The sequence below is a fragment of the Rhamphochromis longiceps genome, linkage group LG10 (assembly GCF_057381845.1).
Source record: "Rhamphochromis longiceps isolate RC_006_pf linkage group LG10, R_longiceps_female_GT1.1, whole genome shotgun sequence".
NCBI lineage: Eukaryota > Metazoa > Chordata > Actinopteri > Cichliformes > Cichlidae > Rhamphochromis > Rhamphochromis longiceps.
The window spans coordinates 792031-810567 of record NC_140566.1 but is presented as its reverse complement, the minus strand read 5'-3'; the positions used below and the strand labels follow the sequence as shown (position 1 = coordinate 810567).

Genomic DNA, 18537 nt, shown 5'->3' with positions numbered 1-18537 from the left:
TGGCATGTCAAGTGTACAGCACTTTGTGTTCAGCTGGGGGCTGATCTGAAAGTGCTATATAAATACTACAGGGAGTGCAGAATTATTAGGCAAATGAGTATTTTGTCCACACCATGCTCTGCATGCATGTTGTCTTACTCCAAGCTGTATAGGCTCGAAAGCCTACTACCAATTAAGCATATTAGGTGATGTGCATCTCTGTAATGAGAAGGGGTGTGGTCTAATGACATCAACACCGTATATCAGGTGTGCATAATTATTAGGCAACGTCCTTTCCTTTGGCAAAATGGGTCAAAAGAAGGACTTGACAGGCTCAGAAAAGTCAAAAATAGTGAGATATCTTGCAGAGGGATGCAGCAGTCTCAAAATTGCAAAGCTTCTGAAGCGTGATCATCGAACAATCAAGCATTTCATTCAAAATAGTCAACAGGGTCGCAAGAAGCGTGTGGAAAAACCAAGGCACAAAATAACTGCCCATGAACTGAGAAAAGTCAAGCGTGCAGCTGCCAAGATGCCACTTGCCACCAGTTTGGCCATATTTCAGAGCTGCAACATCACTGGAGTGCCCAAAAGCACAAGGTGTGCAATACTCAGAGACATGGCCAAGGTAAGAAAGGCTGAAAAACGACCACCACTGAACAAGACACACAAGCTGAAACGTCAAGACTGGGCCAAGAAATATCTCAAGACTGGTTTTTCTAAGGTTTTATGGACTGATGAAATGAGAGTGAGTCTTGATGGGCCAGATGGATGGGCCCGTGGCTGGATTGGTAAAGGGCAGAGAGCTCCAGTCCCACTCAGACGCCAGCAAGGTGGAGGTGGAGTACTGGTTTGGGCTGGTATCATCAAAGATGAGCTTGTGGGGCCTTTTCGGGTTGAGGATGGAGTCAAGCTCAACTCCCAGTCCTACTGCCAGTTTCTGGAAGACACCTTCTTCAAGCAGTGGTACAGGAAGAAGTCTGCATCCTTCAAGAAAAACATGATTTTCATGCAGGACAATGCTCCATCACACGCGTCCAAGTACTCCACAGCGTGGCTGGCAAGAAAGGGTATAAAAGAAGAAAAACTAATGACATGGCCTCCTTGTTCACCTGATCTGAACCCCATTGAGAACCTGTGGTCTATCATCAAATGTGAGATTTACAAGGAGGGAAAACAGTACACCTCTCTGAACAGTGTCTGGGAGGCTGTGGTTGCTGCTGCACGCAATGTTGATGGTGAACAGATCAAAACACTGACAGAATCCATGGATGGCAGGCTTTTGAGTGTCCTTGCAAAGAAAGGTGGCTATATTGGTCGCTGATTTGTTTTTGTTATGTTTTTGAATGTCAGAAATGTATATTTGTGAATGTGGAGATGTTATATTGGTGTCACTGGTAAAAATGAATAATTGAAATGGGTATACAGTGGGGCAAAAAAGTATTTAGTCAGCCACCGATTGTGCAAGTTCCCCCACTTAAAATGATGACAGAGGTCAGTAATTTGCACCAGAGGTACACGTCAACTGTGAGAGACAGAATGTGAAAAAAAAAATCCATGAATTCACATGGTAGGATTTGTAAAGAATTTATTCGTAAATCAGGGTGGAAAATAAGTATTTGGTCAATAACAAAAATGCAACTCAATACTTTGTAACATAAACTTTGTTGGCAATAACAGAGGTCAAACGTTTACTATAGGTCTTTACCAGGTTTGCACACACAGTAGCTGGTATTTTGGCCCATTCCTCCATGCAGATCTTCTCGAGAGCAGTGATGTTTTGGGGCTGTCGCCGAGCAACACGGACTTTCAACTCCCGCCACAGATTTTCTATGGGGTTGAGGTCTGGAGACTGGCTAGGCCACTCCAGGACTTTCAAATGCTTCTTACGGAGCCACTCCTTTGTTGCCCGGGCGGTGTGTTTTGGATCATTGTCATGTTGGAAGACCCAGCCTCGTTTCATCTTCAAAGTTCCCACTGATGGAAGGAGGTTTTGGCTCAAAATCTCACGATACATGGCCCCATTCATTCTGTCCTTAACACGGATCAGTCGTCCTGTCCCCTTGGCAGAAAAACAGCCCCATAGCATGATGTTTCCACCCCCATGCTTCACAGTAGGTATGGTGTTCTTGGGATGCAACTCAGTATTCTTCTTCCTCCAAACACGACGAGTTGAGTTTATACCAAAAAGTTCTACTTTGGTTCATCTGACCACATGACATTCTCCCAATCCTCTGCTGTATCATCCATGTGCTCTCTGGCAAACTTCAGACGGGCCTGGACATGCACTGGCTTCAGCAGCGGAACACGTCTGGCACTGCGGGATTTGATTCCCTGCCGTTGTAGTGTGTTACTGATGGTGACCTTTGTTACTTTGGTCCCAGCTCTGTGCAGGTCATTCACCAGGTCCCCCCGTGTGGTTCTGGGATCTTTGCTCACCGTTCTCATGATCATTTTGACCCCACGGGATGAGATCTTGCGTGGAGCCCCAGATCGAGGGAGATTATCAGTGGTCTTGTATGTCTTCCATTTTCTGATGATTGCTCCCACAGTTGATTTCTTCACACCAAGCTGCTTGCCTATTGTAGATTCACTCTTCCCAGTCTGGTGCAGGTCTACAATGCTTTTCCTGGTGTCCTTCGAGAGCTCTTTGGTCTTGGCCATGGCGGAGTTTGGAGTCTGACTGTTTGAGGCTGTGGACAGGTGTCTTTTATACAGATGATGAGTTCAAACAGGTGCCATTCATACAGGTAACGAGTGGGGGACAGAAAAGCTTCTTACAGAAGACGTTACAGGTCTGTGAGAGCCAGAGATTTTCCATGTTTGAGGTGACCAAATACTTATTTTCCACCCTGATTTACGAATAAATTCTTTACAAATCCTACCATGTGAATTCATGGATTTTTTTTTTTCACATTCTGTCTCTCACAGTTGACGTGTACCTCTGGTGCAAATTACTGACCTCTGTCATCATTTTAAGTGGGGGAACTTGCACAATCGGTGGCTGACTAAATACTTTTTTGCCCCACTGTATATTTGTTTTTTGTTAAGTTGCCTAATAATTATGCACAGTAATAGTCACCTGCACACACCGATATCCCCCTAAAATAGCTAAAACTAAAAACAAACTAAAAACTACTTCCAAAAACATTCAGCTTTGATATTAATGAGTTTTGTGGGTTCATTGAGAACATGGTTGTTGTTCAATAATAAAATTATTCCTCAAAAATACAACTTGCCTAATAATTCTGCACTCCCTGTATATACTATATGAATTGCTTGCTTGCTTGCTTGCTTACATCATGACTACTGCTAAGGTGCTGCTCTTCCGGACTCTTCTCACTGGGTTTGTTCTGCAGTCCATACTCCGGCCCGTCTCCTCCACGCTGAGATACTCGACATCAGACCAACTCATTCTGCGCTTCCAGCACCTCTCGACCTTTCCGCCGGCTACACCCTGGCATCCCCTTGGTCCCGCGTCGAAAGTATGTCCACTGCGGATCCAGACGGAATTACAGGATTGACAGCAGGAACCCGATACCATCCTTGTGGTCATCTCACCGCCGCTCCGCTAGGAAGCCTGGTGGACAGACTGCTGACCGTAGTGTGCTTGCTAGCCCTGCCCGGTCAGCTTACAAAGCTAGCGGCGACTATCCCGTTTCCATCGGATTGCTTAATGTCCGATCCCTCTCCAGCAAGGGACCTCTTGTCTATGATCTTCTTAATGATCATAACCTGGCTTTCTATGTCTGACGGAGACCTGGCAGCGTCCAAATGATTTCGCCGATCTCAATCTGACCACTCCACCTGGATTTGTTTACACCTGCCAGCCCCGTGTGTTGGGACGTGGGGGTCACCTCGCGATCCTGTACAACAGGAAGTATAAGGTATTCTCTCTTTCTGCTCCTGCCTACTCCTCGTTTGAATCCATGCTGATTCAAATTAATGGACAAACTCCCACAGTATTAGTTGCTGTTTACTGTCTACCGAAAATCAAATTTGACTTTTTAACTGATTTTTCTAACTTTCTTGCCGTAATCCTACTCTTATCTCCAAATATACTACTGCTGGGCGATTTTAAAATCCACATGGACAACACATCAAATTCAGCCACAAGAGATTTTATATCCTGTCTGGACAATGTTGGCTTACACCAATATATGGACGTTCCCACACACTCCAGAGGACACATTTTGGATCTTGTTTGCTGTATTGGTGTCACCCCTAAGAATTGTGCTGAATTGGACAACTCACACTCTCACATAACACATACATATAGGGCCTTGGGGGTGGGCACGTTTCACAGCATCCAGAGGATGGCCGGTGTATTCCAACCCACCTCTGGCGCTGGTGCCCTACCCTCAATTTTAAATGCATTTAGACACTAAGGGTTTTCGGGAGGAGCTGTGCTGCTCTCTGAGAGGAAGCAAGTACCATGCTCTCCTGAGTTTTAAATGCACTTTAGAACAGCACACAGCAACACTACATATGAGCGGGTGTAGGGAGATTTGAGGTCTTCACTCACCCCGGTTCTGTTAACCGTCAGGGCTGGGGGGCTGGGAGGAGGTGCTGGCCGTCAGACTGGGGTCTGGGATGCGGGGCCTCCCTGCTACTGCAGATAAGGAGGTGGTCCGCTTGCCTCCACCCCAGAGAGAAGGGTTACATCTCCTGGGTCTAGGTGCAGCTTGCCCCTCTGGGGGCAGGGGTACCTGGACCTGGGATATAGAGTATGTTTGGGGAGTGTGACTGTCTGTGCAGTGTCTATTTGTGTCTGTCTACACGTTGGGTGAGTGCCGAGTATTTGGTTGTGTATATGGGGGTGGGAATGCACGTTTGTGTCCACGTGTGCCTGTTCGTCTGTGTCTATATGTCAGGTTGGGTCTTAGACTCAACCTCTCTGGGTACATCTCAGGCCCTCTAAAGTACGGAGGCCTATCTCCCCTCACCACACTCCCTGCCGGTGGCTGATGCCCTCAGACATTGGTGTGTTGGTGGTCCTTGTCGTCTGGCGCTGGGCGCTCATGTATGTACCGCCTCACTCCTGGTGGCCGATTGGCAGGGCCGGGCGCCTGTGGCCCGGCTGGGATCCTTCCGGGGGGTGGGATGCCCTTAGGCCTCTGGGCCTGAAGCTCGGTCCTCTCTAGCACAGCTGGCTGCCGGCAGAGCCCGCGGGCACGCCACTGCAACCCCCTCTGGCCTCTGCTCCGTAGCTGCGGGGTGACCTCTCCTTTGGGGCTCTACTCAGCTCTTCCCAGGAGGGTGGCACGGTTCCCCCCCTTTTGGTGGTCATCCTCGGGTCCTTGTACTCTGGGGCCTCTGGATATCTGGGGCCTGGATCTCCTCCATACCTGCTTCATACCCTGGTGGACGGGGCTATGGCTCCCCACACTCCCTAGCAGATTGTTACATGGAGAAACCTTTGGAATGCAAGCATGCTGATCCACACAGGTGTGCACACAGGTGTACACACGGGTGTTTACAGACGCGGACTACAGCTTTCTTGGCTGCTGCCTCAAAGCACATTGTGCGCTGTCTATCTTGCGTGCTGCACAATATCGTTTAATATATTTAGTATCTACTGTTATCTACTGCTAGCTAGTTTATTGTGATGGTGCTGTTTTTTATTATGTTGCTCTTTTTTTTTGTTTGCTTTCTCTTCTGTTTTTTTTTCTCCATACAGGTGATCCAGGTGTTTTGTTTGTTTTTCTTTCCTTCTTCCCCCCTTTCTCACCGTCTCTTTTCCCTTTGGTTTTCTTTCTCTCCCTCTCTTTCTTTCATTCTTTCTCCCTGTCCTATCCCACAGTCATGTCTGTCCCGTTTGTAGCAACCGAAAATAAAATAAATTCATAATTATAATAAAGGTCAATCAAATGGACCAATATGGCAAGGCCATGATGATCCACTTGGTGAAATAAATCCGCTTGGCATCTTTCTTGGCCTTAAGACAACAATTCTGATGGCTAAAGATCCAAACGGGACACAAAAAAAAAAAAAAAAAAGAATTGTGCTGTATTGGACATGCCTTTTTCAGACCATAAATTAGTTTTATTCACTGTTAGTCTCCCACTATACAAAAATAAACAAAACCGCTCAATTACTTTTAGAAATATTAGGGGCATTGATCTATCAGATCTTTCCCATGGCATTAATAATTTACCTATCACTGATGCCTCAGCTTCCATAGATGACCTGGTATCTCACTATAACAATGAACTTATCAACCTCTTATAATAATAATAATAATAAATTTTATTTATGAGCGCCTTTCAAGTCACCCAAGGACACTTTACAATAGGATAAAACAATTAGTAAAACAATGGCAGAATAAGAACAATAAAATAAAGCACAAGATAAAATGAACAAACAGTGGATTCACAGTGAATATGCAGATTTGAACAGATGAGTTTTGAGTTGGGATTTAAACTGGGGGAGAGAACCAATATTTCTTATTTCAGGGGGCAGAGAATTCCACAGCCTGGGAGCAGAGCAGCTGAAAGCTCTGCTTCCCATGGTGGTGAGGCGGAAGGAAGGTACAGTAAGCTGGACAGAAGAAGAAGAACGAAGTGAACGGGCAGAACAAGTGGTGGTTAACAGGTCAGAAAGGTAAGAAGGAGCGAGGTTATGAAGGGCCTTGAAGGTGAGCAGAAGAAGTTTGAAAATTATCCGGAATTTCACAGGGAGCCAGTGAAGTTCCTGAAGAACAGGGGTGATGTGCTGGTAGGAGGGGTTCTGGTGATAATGCGAGCAGCAGAGTTCTGAACCAGTTGAAGCTTATGGAGGGATTTTTGGGGGAGACCATGCAGAAGAGAATTACAGTAGTCAATAGGGGAGGTAACAAGACTGTGGACAAGAATGGACGTAGACTGGGTGGAAAGAGAAGGAAGCAATCTGTTAATGTTGCGTAGATGGAAGTAGGCAGAACGGGTGAGGTTATTGATGTGTGATTTATAAGAAAGATACCTTGGCTCCCCAAAAAACTCTAACTGTTTCTTTCTCTCACTCTGCGCCATGGTATTTACCTGAACTTCGCCAACTTAAAGCTACTGGACGCCTCCTGGAACGTCTCTCCAGGAAAACAGGACTTACTATTCACAAGGACATGTATCTCAGTCATGTACAACATTATAAAGAAGCTATCCATCCAAATCTGCCTACTACACCTCTGTTATTGAATCCGCTGAAGGAAACACTCGCACTTTGTTTTCTACATTGCACAATGTTGTTAAACCCCCAGATACCTTTGCCATACATACACACTCTGCCGCAGTTTACAATAAATTTATGGACTTTTTTTTACACCAAGATTGAGAATCTTTATCAACAATTGCCCTCATCCTGGGATATGGTCAATTGTTCTATATGCATTTTTTGTCCTTCTCAGCTGTCATCCTATCTATCCAATTTTGAACTTCCCACAATAACTCAGCTATCTTCCATAATTACTAACTTAAAGTCATCATCGTGTAAACTTGATCCACTGCCGACAAATCTTGTTAAACTCTCATTCTCGTCTCTTGCCCCACTGATTGCTAATATCGTACACTCTTCTCTTATATCTGGTTCTGTTCCTTCTTCTCTTAAAACTGCTATAATAACCCCAATACTGAAAAATAATGGTTCAGATCCCTCCAATCTAAATAATTTCAGGCCAATTTCAAATCTCCCTTTCTTAGCAAAAATTTCTGGAAAAGATAGTGGCTGCACAGGTTCATCGTCATCTCACTGGAAATAACTTGTACGAACAGTTTCAGTCCGGCTTCCGTTCATGTCACAGTACAGAAACAGCTCTAGTAAAAATCATCAATGATCTTCTGCTTGCAGCTGACTCTGGACTTATCTCCATCCTCATCACCTTTATTTATAAAGCATTTTAGAACAACCACAGCCGACACAAAGTGCTGTACATTGGAACTGTAAAATAAAATTACATGAGATATAAATAAAAAACAAATAAAAGAAGAGTGAAATCATTAATTAAATAACTACTTCAATTAAAAGAGAAACTAAGTCTCACTGAGGTTAAAAGCCAAGGAATAAAAGTGGGTTTTAAGACATGATTTAAAAGTGGACAGTGAAGGGGCCTCTCTAACGTGCAAGGGCAAATTATTCCATAATTTAGGAGCCACGATAGAGAAGGCCCTGTCCCCTCTGAGCTTCCTCCTGGATCTCGGTACCTCCAGGAGCTGGTCAGCTGACCTGAGAGACCGACAGGGTGTGTGGGGATGAAGAAGCTCAGAGAGGTAAGGCGGGGCAAGACTGTGAAGGCATTTAAAAACAAACATAAGAATTTTAAAATGAACTCTAAAAGACACAGGCAGCCAGTGCAGAGAGGCTAGCACAGGGGTTATATGCTCTCTTTTTCGAGTTCCTGTTAGGAGTTGTGCAGCCGCATTTTGAACCAGCTGCAGACGTGAGAGCAATGACTGACATAAAAATAGAAATAAAATAGAAATAAAAGCATGGATCACTGTTTCAAGGTGCTGCCTTGAAAGAAAAGATTTTACTCTTGCCAGTCGCCTTAAATGATAAAAACTGGACTTCACCACTGCTCTGATTTGGTTGTCCAATTTAAAATCACTGTCCAACTTAAAACCAAGGTCAGTAACAACAGGTTCAAAATAGACTTCCAAGGATCCTAAATCAACAGAGGACTCACAGGGACCACTAGGTCCAAACACCAACACTTCTGTTTTCTTTTCGTTAAAATTTAAAAAGTTTAGAGCCAACCATGTCATCTAGACATGTCAAGAGAGGTTTTATGGAGATGCCATTCTTCTGCTTTAGTGGTAAATAAATTTGGCAGTCATCCGCATAACAATGAAATGCCTCCTAAGGATGGAACCCAGAGGCAATAGATACAATAAAAAGAGCAGTGGCCCTAAAATTGAGCCCTGTGGGTTGCCACATGACGGAGGAGCAAAAGATGATTCGGAACCGAGAAGGCTGACAGAGAAAGTTCTATCTGACAAATAAGACCTAAACCAATTACGTGCAGTGCCACCAATACCCGCTACATCATTTAATTGAGAAATTAGAATATTGTGGTCTACTGTGTCAGAGGCAGCAGTTAGGCCAAGCAAGACAAGAACAGCATGGTTACCAGAATCACATGGCAGAAGGATGTCATTAAAAACCCTTAATAATGCAGATCCTGTGCTATGAAGGGTTTTAAAACCTGATTGAAAAACGTCAAAGATGCCATTATCATCTAGAAAATCTTTCAGTTGACTAAGAACAATTTTCTCTAAAACCTTGGAGAGTAAAGGCAGCTTGGAAATAGGCCTATAGTTCTGTGTGATCAAGGCCAGGTTTCTTAAGCAATGGCTGCACTACTGCATGTTTGAAATTTGCAGGAACCATACCAGAAGACAGACTGCTGTTAATAATGTCAAGGACATACTGTTGTATACTAGGAAAAATTTCTTTAAAGAATTGTGGAGGGACAGGATCCCGAGGGGAACCTGTGGGCTTAATATGGCGAACCACATCCTCTAAAGTGGAGAGGGTCACAAGCTCAAACTGAGTACAAACAGCAGCGTAAGGGTCAGAGACAGAGGGGTCAGAGTCAGGAGCTGTGATAAGAGCCCTGGTGGTGACAACCTTTTCAATAAAAAAGTTCAGAAAATTACTTCCAAACAGACATTCAATGGAGTATTAAGAACAGTGTCAATGGTCCTAAATAACACATGTGGGTTATGACAGTTGGAAGAAATAATATTTGCAAAATATTCCCTTTTTGCCTCTTTAACAGTGTTCTGGTAGCGATGCCAGCAGTCTTTTAGAATTTGAAATGATACATGCAGTTTATCCTTTTTCCATCTCCGTTCTGCTTGACGACATTCCCTCTTAACAGCACAAGTTAAAGCTGACCATAGGCACCAAACAGGCATCAACAGGATCCAGAAAACACAGAGACACAAACAGTCTTGGAAATAATCCATGCACTGGTCGGGAAACAGCAGAATAATTCTTTAGAGAAACCTTTAGCTTCACCAGGCGACTGCTTCGTTTACCCCGGCAGTGGTGACAACCCAGAGGCAGTACAGGTACAGGTAACCCGGGGTTTCCGATGCAAATGGGGGCAAGGGTTGCTGCCCACCAGCTCCAAACGACACAATATTTTGGACCACAGGTTTGAGGTCCAATAGTGTCTGCCGATCATACCTCAGCAGAGACTTTGTTTCGTGGATGACACAAATTAAAAATAATATAAACAGGAACAAACTTGGCAGTGACAGACGAGCAGCCACACACACCGGCGCCATCTTGCCATCCTCATTCTCCTTGAGCTTACAGCAGCTTTTGATACTATCTCCCACTGCATCCTCCTTCACAGATTAGCATCTATTGGCATCAATGGTACAGTACTCGCCTGGTTTATCTCTTATCTCTCTGGCTGCTCATAGTTTGTTCAGTTACTCCCTCACAGATCAGTATCTAATCCAGTTAATTCCGGTGTACCCCAAGGCTCTGTCCTGGGTCATTTACTTTTTATCATCTATCTCCTACCCCTAGGTAATATTTTTAGGAAGCATAACATCCAGTTTCACTGCTAAGATGACACCCAGCTCTACCTTTCCTCCAAACCCACAGCTACTCTCCCACCCACATCCATTTCTGACTGTTTAAGTCAAATCAAGGTCTGGTTTACTCACAACTTTCTTAAACTTAATGGCAATAAAACAGAATTCCTTTTAATAGGCACCAGATCAAAACTGACTACAGTTCCAACCAGTCTTTCGTTATCCGTTGATAACTCTGATGTCACACCCTCCCCTCAGGTTAAGAGTCTTGGTGTCATCCTCGACAGCACTCTGTCCTTCACAGCACATATAAATAATATCACTCGGTCTTCCTACTTTCATCTCCATAATATTAACCGTCTTCGTCCCTCACTCACTCCACACAGTACCGCCATACTTGTCAATGCTCTTGTCACATCTCGTTTAGATTACTGTAATCCTCTTCTCTATGGTCTACCTCGAAAATCTCTCCATAAATTGCAGTTAGTTCAAAATACAGCTGCTCGTATTATTTCCAGAACAAGAGCCACTGAACATATAACACCTGTTCTTAAACAGCTCCATTGTCTCCCAATTCACCTCCGTGTCAATTTCAAGTTCCCGCTTCTCACTTTCAAAGCCCTTCATAACCTCGCTCCTCCATATCTATCCGATCTTCTCCATTAGGGCTGCCACGATTAGTCGACTAGTCACGATTACTTTGACTATCAAAATCGTCGACGACTGATTTAATAGTCGACGCGTCATTTGAAGCTTTGTAAGATCCCAAAAGCAGGAATAAGTAGCAGGATTTAAGAGTGTAATAACGGACTGAAACAGAAGATGGCAGCACTGCATGTACAAGGATGCCAGCTGCCGTTAAACCCCGAAGAAGAAGAAACTGTGTCCCAGAATTCATAGCGCGGCCCAGCGCAGTTGTCAACAATGGCGGCAGCTAGTTAGTTTTAATATTACTCTTATTATTCTTTCTGGGTCACAAAATAAACGTTTAACATATTTTCAGGCGAGAATGTAGCTGTGTAAACCTCAAATATCTGCTCAGTTTATCAAGACACCACATATTTTCAAAAGCGCTCCGACGTTTTCGGAGGCGTCTGTTACCCACTAGCTCGATAGCTAGCCGGGGGCCATGAGAGCACCGGACTCCCGGCAGATCGTTTTCAAACCCACCGCCCTACTCAGGTTAAACATATACAAGTCACTTAGATAACTTAAAAATGTTATTGTTTGGCTTTTTTCAGTATTTTATTTGTTCCTGAGTAAATCGGCTGAGTTTATTAAACTCCACCGAAACAATCTGCACATTTAATTAGAATTCAATTAACTATCATCTTGTCTTTATTTTTAGTTAGCACAGACCTTAAACACTTAAAGCTGTAAGCTAATGATAGTTATATAAGAGCAGATGCTGCTGGTGCAATAAGCTGTACTTTTACGTTCAATGGATGATGATCTGATTAGTCGACTAATCGCAAAAATAATCGGTGACTAGTCGACTATCAAAATAATCGTTTGTGGCAGCCCTATTCTCCATACATACTCGCCCCTTCGTACACTCCGCTCTTCTTCAGCTTTCCTTCTGTCAGTTCCACCTGCTCGCCTGACTACTATTGGACTCAGAGCCTTTAGTTGTTCTGCCCCGAGACTTTGGATGCACTTCCACTTGTTCTCCTGACCACACACTGTCTCACCACTTTTAAATCATGTCTCAAAACTCATCTATTTAGAATTGCATACACCTGATCTGTCTTAGTCCATTTTTACCTTGCTCAGTTTTTATACTTGCCTTTATACTTTTATGACTGTTTATGTCTAAATTTTATTTGACCATGTTTATTATATATACATATTTTTTTAATGTTTTTTTTTTAAATGCTATTGTTCACGTGTTATTGTAAGGTGATCTTGAGGGTCTGAAAGCCACCTATAAATAAAATGTATTATTATTATTATTATTATTGTTGTTAATTTCAGTGAGGCAACAGCAGAAAACCCACTCTCACAGAGATAGGATGTGGCAAAGGGAAGCAGAATGCCCACAGCTCTCTGTCCTGTGAGTGGATTCTCCCTCTCCACACCAAGCCAGTAAAGCAGCAAGTCCTCACACAGGGACCCTGACATAACAAAGCAAACAGCCTTGATTGCTATCTATATTGTCCACCTGTAAGACAAAGCTTGTCCTTCACTACATCAAGAAGTTGTTCCTCACTTCAAATATCACATAGGCACCTTGCAACTATGTCATTGGACAGAGGGATGGCACTGATTGTCTCATCAAGCACCACCACCAACCAGAGGCGGAGCCAGACATTTGAAACACCCGGGGCTTAGCCCTAAAGGGTAGTATTCATGTGGGATTTATTTATTTATTTATTTATTTTGGGGGGGGGGGTTAGAAATGACTGAAAGATTAATAATAGGCTCTGTTTTGAGTTTTGTTCAAAAAAGAATGACTTCATATAGGGAAATGATAGGTTTGTAGCTTGAACCCATCCGCTGGAACGTTAAGGACAATCTGCTACGCAGCGAAAAGCAAGACACAAGGCACCAAAGTTCTCTGATTTACTCATGCATGAGGGAGACCTGGCTGGAGCCAAGCGTCGTTCCACCACTTGACCACCATCAGACTCTCAGCCAGGCTCCCCATAGCACTCCTTTTATTGTGGTTACATGAATATGCATAGGGTCATTAACATATAGCATCTCACATAGGTATACATGTGAACAAAGAATACTGTGTGTGTGTGTGTGGGGGGGGGGTACTGCTGATCAAAGGGTCATAAGCAAACATCCTTGGTCAGGAAGAGGGTAGACCCCCCCCCCCCCCCGGTGAGGAGGTCCAGCAGTTCATCTAAACAAAAAGCACTTAGACTAGAACAGACGTAGCTACGTTAATCCTACCATAAAACAATAAGACAAGGTACGACCTCTTCCCATGCTCCCAGGATGTAGCCTGTTAAAGATCACACAACCTATCACTACACAATTGATTATACACCTCTAAGAATATATGGTTAAATATTTCCTAATACAAATGACAATAATAAAATCTAAACCCATCATCACCACCCTGTATTGTCATTTTTTAAGGCTATACGGCGTATATATATCTTCAGCTCTACACCACTTGTCAACATTTTCAGTGCAGGCTTCATTTCATACACACATATTAGCCTTAGCATCCATGTCACGCTGCTGCAACAGTATGAAATTGGTAAAGGTGTTAGCAATCATTTTATTCACCATCGATCTTACACATGGCAAGATGCAACCTGTAAACAAGCAAAGCAAGGCCAATAATGTAAGAATGGGAGTCAAAAACTTTAGAAACATATTCCACCATGGTCCAGATGTCAACCAGGCTATCCAGCCTTGTGACGCGTCTCCTCCTGATGTGTGGTCCGCCACATATTTCTGCAGAGCAGTTAAGTTCTGCAGTGCTTCATAGATGTCTCCTCCAGTCGTATATCCATCCGGGATAAACGTACAACACGTCTCTCCAATCAGCTTACACACTCCTCCTTGTGATGCTGTTATCAAGTCCAGGGTCAGCCTGTTCTGCAGTACCATCGTTCTGATGGCCCTTTGCTCCTCCGCTAAGACTGTTCCCAGAGTCTTAGTGAGATTAATGTGTCGCAGTAAGGCATACCGGTTGATCTCCACATGATCCCGCACCTCTGCAACTCCGATGTTTGGGATCAGACTTTGGAAGAATTTAGCTCCTCCACTCCAAATGCGAAATTCTCGTGGCACTCCAGTGTCTACTGTTACTCCAAAAGAGTTAGGTGAGGCTATATTCACCTCTCGATTTTTATTACAAATTATATCAGTAAGGAAGCTGACTAAATATTCACTGATAATTTATGGCAAAGGGGTGGGATTAAATAAGTGTATACTTCTTCCCACTCCCTTTCAACATGTAAATTAATCAGAATGGTTTTTTGTATGTAATTTGTATAGTATTTTTTTTCTCTCTTATTTCTTTTCTAAATGTACTTGTATATTGTTCACATGTTGAAATAAATTACCAATCAATCAATCAATCAATCAATCGGTTGCCAGGGTGATGTTCAACTCTGTCCATGAAGAAGACATGATCCAATAACTTCACCACGGCACACAATCCTCCCCATCCTTCAGGGAGTGATAGATAGGCTTTATGTCCACACAGGAAATACCAATCAGCCAAAACTCTTGTTCCTTTACTGCTCGGCACCGTCCTTGCACAGCCTGTCCACTTCTGACTCTTTGCTTTTACTGGTATTCTGTAAGCCAGGTTGAACTTGCATTCAGTCCTCCTTGATGTCAAGTTCTCAGCGCACTTCGCACTGGTCAAGCATTTCATGCACCTGCTCTCATTCTCTGGAGGGCAGTAGGTGTATATGTACCCACATAAATGAAGCGGGAGCTGCCCCACTGACAGTGATCCATTGTTCATCACACACAACGGCAGTTGAGCTGCGTTCAGCTTGTTCAGCAATATTATGTCTGGCAGTGGGTCTGACACTTGAGGCCAGGCCAATAAGTCAGTTTGCTCAGAACAATTCACGTTCAGAAGTGGCGACTTACTCCAGGTGATGTTCAGAGGTGTACTGTAATTGGCCTTGGACCAGAGGACTCTGTTGCCAGGATGAGTTGCTAAGCCCAACAGACACCAACTCCTGTCCTCTGGTATGCTGTACGGCCACAGTCCAGATGTATGCGGATAACGGCATATGAGCACACACATAGCAGTCCGTCCTATTGTTCAAGTGAGCAGTTGTATTCATAAACTGCCACCAAAAGTTTGTAGAATAGCCATGAGGGTATTGGGTGTGGTTTCCTTGGACATACAGGGTCTCCACAGCTGACCATGATGACATCAAAGCCATTACACCCAGCAGGGTAGACAACACTTTACCAGCCATTCTGATGAGTACCTGTGGCTCAGTTGGTTTCTTCACCGGATTGAGACGAGGGGCCCTGGAGGCTTCCCCCCCCCCTTTGTACCCGGTCTTCCTGCCACTTACTCCGAGCTGGCCTGGATGTGTGTCACCTTTTTGCAATGGCTTTGGTGTATCCAGGTGGGTCGTTCTGCAATCTTCACAGCAGTTGGTGTTGTCAGCAGAGCCTGGTATGGTCCGTCCCACCGTGGCTTCGACCAGCACTTCTTCTTTATGACCTTTATCAGCACCCAGTCCCCTGGCTTCAGACGTTCTTCCTGTACAGAAACAGAATCATCTGGCAGATTATTTGCACTCATGACTTCTTTGCTTTTAAGCATTTTAATCATCCAGTCTGCTAGTGTGTTTTCTTCTTCTGCTTTATCATTATCATTACAGAACACTGGGACTCTAAATGGCCTGCCATATATTATTTCAAAAGGCGTTAGGCCATTATCAGTTGGCGTGATTCTCATATACATTTTCACTAGCTCAATGCAGTCTACCCATGTTCTGCCTGTTTCCTCCATTGTTTTCCTGAGTCTCAGCTTTACTGTGCCTTTCAATTATTAGTCCTTTCAACCAGCCCTGCACTTTGTGGGTGGTATGAGCAGTGGTTTTTCAGCGTTATCCCCAGATGTTGTGACATTTTCTCAATTACTTTATTCACAAAATGAGGACCATTGTCACTGTAAATAGTCTGGGGGATCCCATGCTCTGGGATCACAGTTTTGCATATCACTTTAGCCACTGAAATAGCATCTGCTTTCTTAGTGGGGACAACTTCTACCCACTTTGAGAACGGGCACACAATTACCAGGCAGTACCTGTAGGTGTTACAGTTAGACAACTCAATGAAATCCATATGGATTACTTCAAATGGGTAGCTGGGTCTGGGAAACCTTCCTCTTTTAGGTCTGAGGTTCCCCTGAGCATTATGTTTACAACATATTAAACATGCTTTACAAAAATGTTTTGAATAAGCATTGAATCCCAGTGTGAAAAACTGCCGTTCGACTGCTGCTACCATCCCAGCTGTTGAGACATGGCAGAGCCCATGGCTCAAAATTGCAGCAGTCCTATATAAGTTTTTAGGCAATATAGGTTTATCACAAAGATAGTAGACATCACCTCGCAGGCTTGCTCCTTTAGTGAGCCACAGCTGCTTCTCAGCTGGAGGTGAGTGTGACTGCATGTCTGCTAACACATCATGTGTGATGGGCATAGTTTGCTCCTGAGACGCCAGAACATGAACCCCATGTGTTCCAAGGGCCGCTTCCTTTGCAATTTTATCTGCAAAGGCGTTGCCTAGTACAATGGGGTCAGTGCCACGTGTGTGTGCTGCACATTTGCAAACCGCAACTTTACTAGGCAGTAAGACTGCTTTCAACAGGTCCTGTAAAAGTGTCGCATGCTCCACAGGTTTCCCTGTTGATGTTGTCATGCCTCGTCTTGACCACTGAGCGGCAAAGAAATGAAGTGTAGCATATGCATACTGACTGTCTGTATATATAGTCACTGCCTGCCCTTCAGCTGCTTTGCAGGCTTCCGTCAGAGCCACTATCTCAGCTGCTTGGGCAGACATGGAATGTGATAACTGCCCAGCACTGATGACCTGCACATCATCCACAACAGCAAAGCCCGTTTTAGTCTTTCCCTCTGCTGTTTTAAAACTGGAACCATCAACAAACCAAACCCTGCCCTCAGTGAGTGGTATGTCCGTTAAATCACTTCTAGGTTTACACTGTGTTTCTACATGCTCACTGCACACATGTGGTGTACCCTCCTCCTCCGTGGGCAACAATGTAGAGGGATTCAAAGTTGTACACCGCTTAATAGTTATGTGTGGCTGGGAGAGCAACAGTGACATTAAAGACAAGTGTCTTGCAGGTGACAAGAATGTCATTTTAGTCTGCAGCAATAAAACATCAACCTCATGTGGAACCAGCAGGGTCAAAGGGTGAAACAAAACTATTTCACCAGAACACCTTACGGCTTCAGCGGCTGCACACACAGATCGCACACAGTGAGGTAAGGCACAAGCCACTGGATCCAGCCTCTTAGAATAATAAGCTACTGGCTTCATTCCACCTCCACATTTTTGTGCTAACATGGATGTCATAAAATGTCCTTTACAGTCAACAGTTTGAACAAAAGGCTTGTTATAATCTGGAAGTCCTAAGACTGATGCTCCTGTCAGCATCTGTTTCAGCATGCACAGAGCTTGCTCCCCCTCAGGGGTCCAACTTAAACTGTCTGACATAGCTAAAGGTTTACTGTACATCATATCTAATAATGGCTGCGCAATTTCAGAGTAATGGGGCATCCACGATCGACAGAAATTTAGCAACCCTAGGAATTGCATCATGTGTTTCTTTGTCACTGGCCTAGGTGCTGCCAAGATAGCTGTTTTCCTCTCTGGATGTATGCTTTTCCCTGCTGCACTAAGCAGATGTCCTAAAAATTTCACTTCTGTCTTTACCCACTGTAGCTTTGAAAGTGAGGCCTTGTTACCTGTCTCAGCTAAGTGAGTCAGCAATGCCAATGATATGTCTTTGCAGTTCTTCTCTGAATTGGATGCAATTAAAATGTCATCGACATATACCAACATCTGTGAATGTGATGGAATCACAAAATCAGACAGACAATTTGTAATATTCTGTGTGAAAATTGTAGGACTATCACAAAAACCTTGCGGCAATCTAGTGTATGTGTATTTTTTGCCTTGATACGTGAAACCAAACCAGCCTTGTGAATTCTCATGTACTGGTATGGAAAAGAAAGCATTACTTAAATCTACCACAGTGAAGTGTGTCATGTCTGGCTTAAGCTGATTTAACAAGGTGTGGGGGTCGGGGACGCATGGAGCGATGCTCTCCACTGCCTGATTTACAGCTCTTAAATCTTGAATCATGCGCCACGACTGTGAATCAGCCTTTCTAACTGGGAACATGGGTGTGTTACATACTGCTTGTGGAGCTTCAACTAGTATCCCTGCTTTAATCATATCCTCTATTACTGATTTAATGCCTTCCACTGCATCAGGCTTCAAGGGATATTGCTTCACTCTTGGCCTAAAAGACGTTTTGGGCTTTATTACTACTGGACTCGCT

General features: G+C 44.0%; 2 protein-coding genes and 1 pseudogene across 2 annotated transcripts in view; 1 reads left to right on the top strand and 2 right to left on the bottom strand.

Moving 5' to 3' along the window:
- The window catches only part of dmpk (DM1 protein kinase), a 95060-nt gene that overhangs the window by 23767 nt on the left and 52756 nt on the right, over positions 1-18537 (top strand). The window lies entirely within an intron of this gene.
- Positions 13659-14363, bottom strand: LOC146660083 (syncytin-2-like; the record flags this gene model as incomplete). The annotated part of the gene is made up of 1 exon (XM_085419763.1): positions 13659-14363. A coding segment is annotated over one exon (705 nt), but the record flags the coding sequence as incomplete, so codon positions are not given.
- LOC146660082 (uncharacterized) lies at positions 14228-15468 on the bottom strand (annotated as a pseudogene).